The sequence below is a fragment of the Suncus etruscus genome, chromosome 9 (assembly GCF_024139225.1).
Source record: "Suncus etruscus isolate mSunEtr1 chromosome 9, mSunEtr1.pri.cur, whole genome shotgun sequence".
Taxonomy (NCBI): Eukaryota; Metazoa; Chordata; class Mammalia; order Eulipotyphla; family Soricidae; genus Suncus; species Suncus etruscus.
In genome coordinates, this window is record NC_064856.1 from 7,579,058 (window position 1) to 7,591,970 (window position 12,913).

At 43.2% G+C, this 12,913-nt stretch overlaps 1 protein-coding gene across 1 annotated transcript in view; it reads right to left on the bottom strand.

The window, feature by feature from the left end:
* PANK2 (pantothenate kinase 2) overlaps nt 1-12,913 on the bottom strand; it is a 37,952-nt gene that overhangs the window by 4,913 nt on the left and 20,126 nt on the right. The window contains exons 2-5 of the mRNA XM_049779275.1: nt 12,319-12,671; nt 7,774-8,027; nt 5,305-5,481; nt 1,977-2,100 (exon numbers count right to left, since the gene is read on the bottom strand). Coding sequence (XP_049635232.1) covers nt 1,977-2,100; nt 5,305-5,481; nt 7,774-8,027; nt 12,319-12,671 — 908 coding nt within the window. The remainder of the gene's footprint in view (nt 1-1,976; nt 2,101-5,304; nt 5,482-7,773; nt 8,028-12,318; nt 12,672-12,913) is intronic.

Genomic DNA, 12,913 nt, shown 5'->3' on the forward strand with positions numbered 1-12,913 from the left:
CCCCACCCTCGGGAAAAAACATTTGTGTTCACTATGACAGTTACTATTAAGTAAAAGCTTGTAAGGTTAAAAGAAAATTTCAAAACAAGTAACACTGATAGGCAAATGTTATAGATTAATAAAAAAAAATTGCCCTCACTAAAGAAAGCAAAACTTTTAAAACTATTTAAAATTAGAAAAACAATTAAGGGGGCCGGGTAGGTGGCGCTGGAGGTAAGGTGTCTGCCTTGCAAGCGCTAGCCAAGGAAGGACCACGGTTCGATCCCCCGGCGTCCCATATGGTCCCCCCAAGCCAGGGGCGATTTCTGAGCACATAGCCAGGAGTAACCCCTGAGCGTCAAACGGGTGTGGCCCAAAAACCAAAAAAAAAAAAAAAGAAAGAAAAAAAGAAAAACAATTAAGGTGGGCCCGGAGAGATAGCACAGCGGCATTTGCCTTGCAAGCAGCTGATCCAGGACCAAAGGTGGTTGGTTCAAATCCCAGTATCCCATATGGTCCCCCGTGCCTGCCAGGAGCTATTTCTGAGCAGACAGCCAGGAGTAACCCCTGAGCAACGCCAGGTGTGGCCCAAAAACCAAAAACCAGAAGAAAAAAAAAAAAAAAAAAAAGAAAAACAATTAAGGGGCCAGCGAGGTGGCGCTAGAGGTAAGGTGTCTGCCTTGCAAGCCCTAGCCAAGGATCAGAACCATGGTTAGATCCCCGGTGTCCCATATGGTCCCCAAGCCAGGGGCAATTTCTGAGCGCTTAGCCAGGAATAACCCCTGAGCATCAAATGGGTGTGGCCCGAAAAAACAAAAACAAAAAAAAAAAAGGAAAAACAATTGAAATTCCACCAACAATTGTCAAATTGTGGAAAACATTCAATCATTTAGTGCTAAGATAATCTAAATCGGCTCAGTCCTCATAGTAATATTAAGGTTTACAACCGTACTCTAAAGATTAAAGTGCAAGAAATTGCACTCCTCAGTAAGCCCCTTAACAACAATAAAATTCAAAGAATAGATTCAAATGCTTCATTTTGGAGTTGAATGCCGAGATCTCTGTGAACTACTTACGATTAAAAAAGCATCCAATCAAATATAGTCATAAAGAATATAGTATTTAAATGTCTGAAATTTTATGGACACCAACTAAAATGCCTTAAAGTAAGGCAGAAAAGCATGCAAAAAATAAAAGGAGAGGAATCTAATTACTGGAAGTTTCTTTTTCATTACAACTGTGACCAGACCTTTGTACCTTGCTTGTGAAGTTTCCTTTCTAAGGCCCCTGCAAGGATTACTCTTGAAAACAGCCACTTTCAACAAAACTCTGTGAACAGGGACAAGCTTAGAAAGCGGCACCCAGTGGACGTTCAAGGGAAGGCCATTCTTGGTTCTTTCATAGCCCTGTACAATGCTGCTTGACCTGAATGCTACAAGGCAGCACTGTAAAGAAGCTGAAAGCACGAAGACATCTCGCCTTGCATGGAGGGCAGCTGGTGGCGTGGCTCCGCCCACTCGGCCAGGCCCCAGCATCGGTGGCTTCCTCTGGATTCCATCCCGGGGACTCAAGAGCTCAGTCAAGAGCCCGGAAAGTCTGTCAATATGGCTCATTACCAGTCGCTACCCCTTGACAGTCCCCATCATTGAAGGGCAGAGTAAATTTTCCTGCCTTCCTCTCATTATCTATTTGAAGCATTTGTCTCTGCTTAAGAGAAAAAAACTCGGGCCCGGAGAGATAGCACAGCGGTGTTTGCCTTGCAAGCAGCCGATCCAGGACCAAAGGTGGTTGGTTCGAATCCCGGTGTCCCATATGGTCCCCCGTGCCTGCCAGGAGCTATTTCTGAGCAGACGGCCAGGAGTAACCCCTGAGCACCGCCGGGTGTGACCCAAAAACCAAAAAAAAAAAAAGAGAAAAAAACTCTAAGCTACCGATGCCCCTTCAGTGAGAGTTGGGTGTTTCGCTCAGGGCTGCCGGAGAACTCTGTACCCCCTTACTTCGTTAAGAGCACACATTCTTGCTATTGAGCCAATGTTGTTGGTGATGGTGATTAGAGTTGCTCTGGCGAGGTCCTCTTTACTAACAGCCTCCCGCTTCTCCTTGCTCATCATGTTTCCAAAGCTGTAAAGGGAGGGAAAAAACACCCCAATGATTGATCCATGGCAACCCAGACCTAATATTACAACTTGCATTTAACTCTCTAATGATAAAAGCAACTTTTATGGTGACACTTTCAATATTTAAGAATTCATTACAAATAATCATCTTCTCAGAGATTAAAGTTTCTAACAGAAGAATCTACCTAAGTAAGCAAATGTCTGATTTTCCCTATCTTTCCAAATCTAACTTTGATATCCATTATCCTCACTCACATTCTGTTGGCATTTGATCAAATCCTGTAAAAAAAAAAAAAACACTGTGTGCTCCTTCTGCAACAGGGACAGAACAAATACCCCATCCTCAATCACACAGCTGAATGGGTACAATGACAAACTGATCAAATGTCTGACAGGGGCACTACCGAGTGCAGACCAATGAGTCTCAGAGTAAACTACTGAAGTGTTTCAAATTTCCTAGGAAGATAATGTATCTCAGAAAACTTGAGAAAAAAGCTGCCACATTAGTAACAAAGTGGCCAGAATACAAACTCAAATAATCAGAAACAACACTGATACCAATGAGCAAATAAAGCAAACATAGGTAATAAAATCTACACCTTAGTGAATTTCCTATTACTAAAATTAGTTGCCCAGGGCCCGGAGAGATAGCACAGTGGCGTTTGCCTTGCAAGCAGCCGATCCAGGACCAAAGGTGGTTGGTTCGAATCCTGGTGTCCCATATGGTCCGCCGTGCCTGCCAGGAGTTATTTCTGAGCAGACAGCCAGGAGTAACCCCTGAGCACCGCCGGGTGTGGTCCAAAAACAAAAAAAAAAAAAAAAAAAAAAAAATTGGTTGCCCAATACTCAAAAACTATTTTATTTCTAAGCTATTCAAAAATGAAATTAAGATAAAACAATGTCAAGGGCTGGATAGTACAAGAGTTAGGTGCTTGCGCTGCATGTAAGAGACCTGGATTCAATTCCCAGACTGCATATGATCCCGTGAACATGGCCAGGAAGGATCACAGAGCAGGGAGGAGCCTCTGAACACTGTCAGTATGATCCACATCCCACAACACCCAGCCCCTTACCAAAAATGTCCAGCACTGGAAAAAGCTCAGCAAGTTGATTTATATTCTTCACATGCAGGAGACCAGGTTTTTAGGGTCACACCTGGCAGTGCTTAGGGATTTATTCCTGGCTCTGTACTCTGGGATCACTCCTGGCAGGGCTTAAGAGACCACATGGGATTCTAGGAACTGAACCCAGGTTGGTCAAATGCAAGGCAAGTACCCAAGCAGAGCTGTACTATCGCTAGTCTCCAGGAAGCAAGGCTAAATTCACAGTATCATATGGTCCTCAGAGTACAGCCAAGAGCAAACCAAAGCACAGGACTTACGAGTCACCCCCTAAACATCACTTGGTGTAGCCACCAAAATGGAGGGGCCAGAGAATTACAACAGTAGGTCTGGCACTTGTCTTGCACATTGGCAAACCCGGGTTCAAGCCCAGGCATCCCAGGTGGTCCACTGAGCACCATCAGTATTAATTCCTGGGTGCAGAGCCAAGAGCATGATTCAAAAACTAAAAAAAGAAGAAAATGTAAGCTATGAGCTTTATAAGGTATTTATTAAAGAACATAGAAGAATTCTTACAACTCAATAGTTTTTTAAAAAACACAATGAGGGGCCCGGAGAGACAGCACAGCGGCGTTTGCCTTGCAAGCAGCCGATCCAGGACCAAAGGTGGTTGGTTTGAATCCCGGTGTCCCATATGGTCCCCCGTGCCTGCCAGGAGCTATTTCTGAGCAGACAGCCAGGAGTAACCCCTGAGCAATGCCGGGTGTGACCCAAAAACCAAAAAAAAAAACAAAAAAAAACAAAAACAAAAAAAAAACACAATGAGGGGCTGAAGCAATACAATAGTACAGCAAGTAGATCATTTGCCTTGCATGCAGTCAACACGGGTACAATCCCCAACATCTCATATGGTCAGCCGAGTCCACCAGGAGTGATTCCTGAGCTCAGAGTCTGAAGTAACCCCTAAGCACTATCAGGTGTGCTTCCCCCCCCAAAAGAATTAAAAATAGGGGCCAGGCAGTGGCGCTAGAAGTAAGGTGCCTGCCTTGCCTGTGCTAGCTTTGGATGGACTGCAGTTCGATCCCCGGTGTCCCATATGGTCCCCCAAGCCAGGAGCAACTTCTGAGCGCATAGCCAGGAGTAACCCCTGAGCGTCACCAGGTGTGGCCCAAAAACCAAAAACCAAAAAATAAATAAATAAATAAATAAATAAATAAATAAATAAATAAATAAATAAAAATACGATGATAGGGTGCTAGAGTAAAAAGTACTTCAGGTAAGAAGCTTTGCTTGTGGCTAGAGAGATAGCACAGCAGTAGGGCGTTTGCTTTGTACACAGCTGACCCAGGACGAATCCAGGTTCTATCCTCAATATTCCATATGGTCCCCCGAGCCTGCCAGGAGCGATTTCTGAACGAAGAGCCAAGAATAACTCCTGAGTGCCACAAGTGTGGCCCAAAATAAAGGCTTCCTTGTGTACTATTGACCCCAGGTTCAATCCACAGTACCCCAGATGGTCCCCAAACTCAGTCAGGAATCCCTGAGCAAAGAACCAGGAGTAAATCAAATTATGACCCCAAATCAAAAAAATCAATAAAATCAAAATAATAAATACCAAGAAAATAAGTCATGTATTATATAATACCACTTCTTTAAGTTTCCAAAATAGGCATGTGTTTCCAAAGATAGAAAACAGGTGTATGGGGGTCGAAGAAATAGCATGGAAGTAGGGCGTTTGCCTTGTATGCAGAAGAACGATGGTCGGAATCCAGGCATCCCATATAGTCCCCCAAGCCTGCCAGGAAAGATTTCTGAGCATAGAGCCAGAAGTAACCCCTGAGCACTGCTAGATATGACCCAAAAACCAAAACCAAAACTAAACAAAAATAAACAGGTGAATGATTAGCAGGGATTAAAGGGTAGAAAAATATGCGATAACTAAGAAATACAAGGTAGCTCTCGAGATGCTGAAATTGAATTATGTTTAGTGATGTTAGTACAATTCTGTAGACAAACTGGTATCCAAAAAAAAAAAAAAATCAGACACTATACAAGGTTTTATAGTGTGTAAAAAATGTTTAAAAGAAATGAGGGTCAAATTTTAATCTTTTATTTTCAAATTTCTTAAGACCACATATGCCCCTTACCTTGAAGCCACGGCCCAGCCTGGCAGTCCAAACCTTTCATAGTCCCCTCCATAAATGTCTCGCACTAGCTTGTCCACTTTGGTGCTATCTCCACGAGATGCCATTTCAAGAGCTTCTTCAAAAGTAGTACAGCCGGTAAGAAGACAACAGAGACCAAAAAAGGTGCCTCCTCCAAGACTGTAAGAAAAAATAAGATTTTGTAACAGATTTAAAATAGGAAAGGAACTAAAAACTGTATTCTTGATCTACTCTTGCCCCAAACCAGTCATGTAGAAGTCACAAATTTATGAAAAGAAGAAAACAAAGAGCCAAACACAAATGATGCAAATGCATAATCATGGTCCACCTCCTCCCGGGCTCTCTCTCCCTCCCATCCTGTGGCATCATCCTCATGCAAGCATCTTGTCACTCTCACCATAACATCCTAACATATCAAAATTTCCCCCATTAAATAAATTTTCTCAACATTAAACCTTTCCAAACCAGATCACCGGGCCAAGGACATAATGTGCCTGCAGAAGGCCCAAGTTCTACATCTTGTAAAACATGGTCTCTCCCCCAGGAATCACCTGGATGAACCCCTGTAATTCAGCACAGGGGGTGGCCCAAAATGCAAAATAAATTATAGCATCCTGTTCTATTACAAGTCATGTTTATTCCCAACTTCCTATTCAAGTGATCTCTGATCCTTAAATCCAAACACATCTATTCTCAGCTATCTAAGTCATCCTTTTATGAGTACCCTCCCCAACTACCACTCAGTACTTTAGCACCTGTCACACAAAAGCACCAAGGACCCAAAAGCACAATGCAAAAGGGACATCTGCGTCCTCTATTCCTTGTAGCACTATTCACAACAGCCAAAATCTGGAAACAATTCAAGTGCCCAAGAATCATAGTACATATATATATACAATGGAATATGACTTAGCTATAAGAAAAGATGATGCCATGCAATTTGCTGCAAAGTGATGGATCTGGAGATTTTCGTGCCGAGTGAAGTTAGTCACAGACACAAAAATGATGTCTCTCGGGGCCGGGCAGTGGCGCTAGAGGTAAGGTGCCTGCCTTGCCTGCGCTAGCCTAGGACGGACAGCGGTTCGATCCCCCGGCGTCCCATATGGTCCCCCAAGCCAGGAGCGACTTCTGAGCGCATAGCCAGGAGTAACCCCTGAGTGTTACCGGGTGTGGCCCAAAAACCAAAAAAAAAAAAAAATGATGTCTCTCATATACAGGATATAAAGACACTTAGTAGAGGAATAACAAATACCCAAAGGTACTAGAATCCAAGAGCTTGAGAACTGGTCTTTAACAGAAAGAAGCTTTGAGGGGTGGAGGGTAAATCGGGGAAGGGAACACTTAGCACAGGACATTAGCAGAAGAAAAAGTGCCTGCCCCAGAGGCGAGTTTGTTCTTGAGGAAAACTGGGGACCCAAATTAAAACTTAAAATTCGGTGATTCAATTAAAAAAATTAGGGCCCGGAGAGATAGCACAGCGGTGTTTGCCTTGCAAGCAGCCAACCCAGAACCAAAGGTAGTTGGTTCGAATCCCGGTGTCCCATATGGTCCCCCGTGCCTGCCAGGAGCTATTTCTGAGCAGACAGCCAGGAGTAACTCCTGAGCACAGCCGGGTGTGACCCAAAAACCAAAAAAAAAAAAAAAAAAAAAATTCAGTATCACACCATCCCCTGGTTCTGTGTCACATGCATGTGCATGAAGAGCAATGATGGTTTCAAATTTGCTATTTGCCTTCTCTACTCAAGATATGACTGAAAGGGCCAGAGCAGTGGCACAAGCGGTAAAGCATCTGCCTTGTGCACGCTAGCCTAGGACAGACCATGGTTCCCCCAGTGTCCCATATGGTTCCCCAAGCCAGGAGCGATTTCTGAGCACATAGTCAAGCATAACCCCTGAGCGTCACCAGGTGTGGCCCAAAAACCAAACCAAATAAGATAAGATCAAATAAATAAAATAAGATACTACCTAAAGCAAGCCTGATTAATTATATATACCACACCATACTCTGAGATCAAGGACAATTGGCTCATAAGTAATCCACTAGGGAGATCTTCTATAAAACTACAGTAGTAAAATTTCAAACAGTAGCAAATAAAGAAAATTTGATCACAAGAACCAGACTCCTTCAATAGGAACACTTGTTTTCATCATCCCCTGGAAAACAAACACTTCACACTTCCAAATTTTTATTATCAGTGGCAGGCGCCGAACCCAGCAGTGATGATATTACTAGAGGCACACCCTGTGGTCAGGGGCCACGGAGCACCAGGAACCAAACCCAGGGGCTCACACAGGCCAAGTATACTCTGAGACTTGAGCCACAGGCTTGGTCAAAATTTTTCACATCATTTTAATTGGCCCTTAAAAGTATACTTTTAGGCACTGCCTGCTGATGATTCTATTTTAACCCACTACTTAACAGTAAGCAATGGCCTTTACACAGAGACCTACCTGGTACCCGTGACGCGCTTGTAATTATCTTTGGAATAGACTGCTAAGATGCTAACCCCAGAGCCAATGTTCACCAGGAGCAGAGGATATGGATTTTTCAAATCAAATGGTAACTTCTGACACTTCTCAGAATCAGCAGGGTTTTCAAAGTAATAGCACTGTGACCGTCCATTGAATCCAACAGAGTCAATGTATAAAATTCCTTTTATTAAACAATCTAGTTCATCAAGTTTACAAAGCTGAAGATCACCTATCTGTAAAATAAAAAACATATTCAGACTTTAAGAATTCAAACAGAAAAGTCCACTTAGCAAGGCCTACATTCCCTCTGTGTTAAACCAACTACGAAACACTCACAAATGTGTCATTCGTGCAAGCAGATCTAGAAGCAAAGATGTGACCTGACACAATTGTGTATCTGTACCCACAGATTGCCCAAAAAACAGCCGTTGGGAGTTAAGTGCCCAAATTCAAGCAAAACACAAGAGAGAGCATGAGTCAGGAGCACAATTATGGCAACAATACTATCAGAAAAGGATTCAGACATCCAAGAGCACATGGTGACATATAGCAAAAGCCATACGGATCCCAACCTTCGCCTTACAGGCTATGAAGAGTACAATAAGGGGTGCCTCATTATTATCTGAAATCAAAGGTCTAGATATGACCCACCAGAAGGTACGGTTTCTCAGTAAATTCATTCCAAGTCTTTGGAGGGGAGGATTGTTAGCAATACACAATGCTAAAATACTATCACAGCCAGAGAGATTGCCAACAGATTGCATGGTGCAGGAGGCCCAATTTTAATGTCTATTACCACCAGGGCACGAAGCACAGCTGGGCATAAGAACTTCCCCTATCCCCAGAACCAACAATAAAAAATATGAACTGGGGAAGCACTTTGAGACTGTGAGTTTATTTTAAAAAAAGAAAAGAAAAAGCAACTTGAGAAACATTTTATAAAATATTTAATTTTTTTCATTTTTTTGGTTTCTGGACCATACCTGATGGTGCTCAGGCTTAGGGCTTGCTTAGCTCTGTGCTCAGAGATCTCTGTTAGTAGGACTCAGGGAACCATCTGGGGTGCAAGGGACTCACCCCAGGTTGATCATATGCAAAGTAAAACCACTTATCTACTATATTCTCTCTCCAATCTCAATTTTCTGTTTTTGTTTGTCTGTTTGTTTTTGGGCCACATTTCACAATGCTCAAAGCAACACTGTCAAGAATCAAGACTGGGTCAGCAACATGCAAGCCAAGAGTTTTACTCAATGTACTCTTGATCTGGCCCCAACAATTTTCCTTTTTTTTTTTTTTTTTGGTTTTTGGGCCACACCCAGTGACAAATTCTGGCTTTGAGCTCAGAAATCACTCCTGGCTGGGGGACCATATGGGATGCCAGGGATCGAACCCAGATCCATCCTGGATCATCCAAGTGAAAGGCAAACACCCTACCACTGCACTATCACTCTCGGCCCCAATTTCCCTATTTTACAACCAACTTTAGAGGTGGAGAAAGGTTAAGGCACCGCTCCAAGAGTGATCCTTGAGTCCACAAACTATGGCTCAAAATCCAAAATTAAAAATTAATAATACTGGGCCCGGAGAAATAGCACAGTGGCGTTTGCCTTGCAAGCAGCTGATCCAGAACCTCTAAGGTGGTTGGTTCAAATCCCGGTGTCCCATATGGTCCCCCGTGCCTGCCAGGAGCTATTTCTAAGCGTAGAGCCAAGAGTAACCTCTGAGTGCTGCCGGGTGTGACCCAAAAACCAAAAAAAAAAAAGTAGCAAACGAGGGGCCAGAGAGATAGCATGGAGGTAGGGCATTTGCCTTGTATGCAGAAGGATAGTGGTTCAAATCCCAGCATCCCATATGGTCCCCCAAGCCTGCCAGGAGCGATTTCTGAGCATGGAGCTAGGAGTGGCCCCTGAGCACTGCCGGGTGTGACTCAAAAACCAAAACCAAAAAAAAAATAACAAAAAGAAAAAAAAAATCAGCTCCTGAGACAATCTCAAGTGCCAGTATTTTCATTTCCAATCAGATATACTGGTGGCCTCTGGGGATCTTCCTTGTTGTCTATCAAACCCAAATAGCCTCATGTCCTCCTCATAATTCACATTATCCTAAAGTGTTATCATGAATCCTAGTCTAAATATCAGATGAATTATAAAATAGTGTGTGGCTAAGGAGATAGTGCAATGAGTAATGTGTTTCTTTTTTTTTTTTTTTTTTTTTGGTTTTCGGTTTTTGGGCCACACCCGGTGGTGCTCAGGGGTTACTCCTGGCTGTCTGCTCAGAAATAGCTCCTGGCAGGCACGGGGGACCATATGGGACACCGGGATTCGAACCAACCACCTTTGGTCCTGGATCGGCTGCTTGCAAGGCAAACGCTGCTGTGCTCTCTCTCCGGGCCGAGTAATGTGTTTCTTGCCTTGCACACAAACAAACCTAGGTTTGATCCCTGGCACTCTATGTGGTCCCTTAAGCCTACCAGGAGTGATCACTTAGTGCAGAGCCAGGAGTAAGCCCTGAGCACTGCCTCATGTGGCCAAAAATAAACAAAGTAAACTCAACTCATTATTGATAAAAAAAAAAAATTTCACTGTGGTTGATTAAATATTCCTTATTTTTGTTTTTTTTTGTTTTGTTTTGTTTTGGGGCCACACCCGGCGGTGCTCAGGGGTTACTCCTGGCTGACTGCTCAGAAACAGCTCCTGGCAGGCACGTGGGACCATATGGGACACCGGGATTCGAACCAACCACCTTTGGTCCTGGATCAGCTGCTTGCAAGGCAAACGAAGCTGTGCTATCTCTCCGGGCCCTTTTTTTTTTTTTTTTAATGTTTTTTGGGTCACACCTGGCGGCGCCCATGGTTACTCGTGGCTCTGAGCTCAGAAATTGCTCCTGACAGGCATGGGGGACCACATGGGATGCTGGGATTTGAACCACCATCCATCCTGGCCCCAAATATTATTCTTAATTCTGGGGCTAGAGACATAGTACAAGTTTTGTGTGTGCCCAACCCAGGTTGGATCCTTGACATCCCATATATTCCCAAGCACTGTCAAGAGTGATTCCTGAGAACAGAGATAGGAATAACATCTGAGCATCACCAGGTATGATTCAAAAACTTTAAAAAAAGAAGTTTATTCCATGGAGCCAGGGTGACAGCACAGCAGTAGGGTATTTTACTTGCATGTGGCTAATCCAGGATGGACCTGGGCTTGATCCCTGGTATCACTTATGGTCCAAGCCAGCAGCAACTTCTAAGCGCATAGCCAGAAGTAACCCCTGAGCATCACAGGGTGTGGTCCAAAAATTAAAAAAAAAAATTTATTCCTAATGCCCAATAGGATCTGATAACCAAGACTGTGCCATTTCCCCAGTTATGAGGCTATTGCTGATACATATAAATGAGAAATGCCAACTGCCTAAGAACCAACTCCTAAGATACAAAATATACTCTGTAGGGGCTTTTTGGACCACTAAATAACAATGGACTTTCACAACATTCTGAATGGTTCCAAAGAGCACCTTAACAGAGTCCTGAAAATTCAAAGGTTTTCTCCTTAGCCTACTAAATTACTCTACTATGAGACTTCCACAAAAGGAAAATCTCCCCTCTCCTTTCTCCTTTAGTCAGATAAAAGAAACCACTAAAAACCACCACCAAAAACCCAAGACTATAAAAACTTGAACAGTTAAAACAATTCATGTCAATTGTACATTATGATTATTTCCCTCGGTGTGCTGAAAGTCAGCATCTTCGTCAATTCCCCCACTTACCTCTACCCTCTTCCAGTCCACCCTCTTCCAAGTACTTATGCCTCAGTTCTTACAGTATTTACTGAATGAAAATAAAAATCAAGCACCTGCTAGCCTTCCCCCCCCCACACACAGACATGATCCAGAAATTCCCATAACTAAGTGTGCAGCACAGAATACATGAGAGGCACCCTGGGTAGCTGAGGTCTGAAAACCACTGCTTTGATCAGACTACCTCTTTAAGTAGTAAATGTGCCAAGAAGCAAGCAAGAGGAACAAGAGATGCTCATGTCCTGAGATGAAATGGGGAACAATCATTTCACAAGGACTTCTTTAAAAACTGTTTCTCGGGGCCGGAGAGATAGCATGGAGGTAAGGCGTTTGCCTTTCATGCAGGAGGTCATCGGTTCGAATCCCGGCGTCCCATATGGTCCCCCGTGCCTGCCAGGAACAATTTCTGAGCCTGGAGCCAGGAATAATCTCTGAGCACTGCCGGGTGTGACCCAAAAACCACAAAAAAAAAAAAAAAAACTGTTTCTCAATCTCACTCTTCACTACGTTGGCATTCAGATGATTTTCTTTCAGGATAAAAAGACAAAAGGCCCTACTTCTAGTGATTCCAATTCTCATTTACTATCACTGATTTATATTTAGTCTTAATTTGACTCAAGAAGATTCAAGTTCTATTATAGATGGGAAAAATAACCCCACCAACTCGGATTAATGTCATTTTTAACAATAAGATTACCATAAATTGTAGATAAGCTAAAAAATGCATACTGTGAGGAAATCCTGCTCAAATTTGTACGCTCCACCTCCAGTGGCACAAAAGACAGTGTGGAGACTCGAGAAGTTTTTATCTCTGCCCATTTGAATGAAAGCAGGCATGTCATGAGTAGGAAAGCGTATAAAGTGCAGATTGCCTTTGCGTCCACACAGAGTCAGGTCCTTCAGCTCCAGGTGCACATCCCGAATGCCTGTGGACCCATAGGCCACATTGGAGGTCAGGTATTTCCGGATGCTTTTCAGACTTTCCACTTCTTCTTCCTCTTCTTCAGCAGTAATGTCTTTGGGTTCAAAATAAACCAGCTTGACCAGGGTTCCACCAATATCCAAGCCAAACCAGGGGAAAACTAAAATCAGAAAAATTAAAAAATGTCAGAACAGTTTCTAAAAACTAAATTTATATTTAATAAGCAAATAAGCAAATTTGGGGCTGAGTGCCTGCTTTGAAAACATCTTCCCTAACCCCAATATTAGCAGTTTATTTCATACTCTGGGGCTGAAAGTTGGAGAAAATAAAAGGTATGAGTGCCCAAAAATAATGCAGAAAAGGCATCTACACTCTTCCATGTTCGTTGCAGCACTATTTACA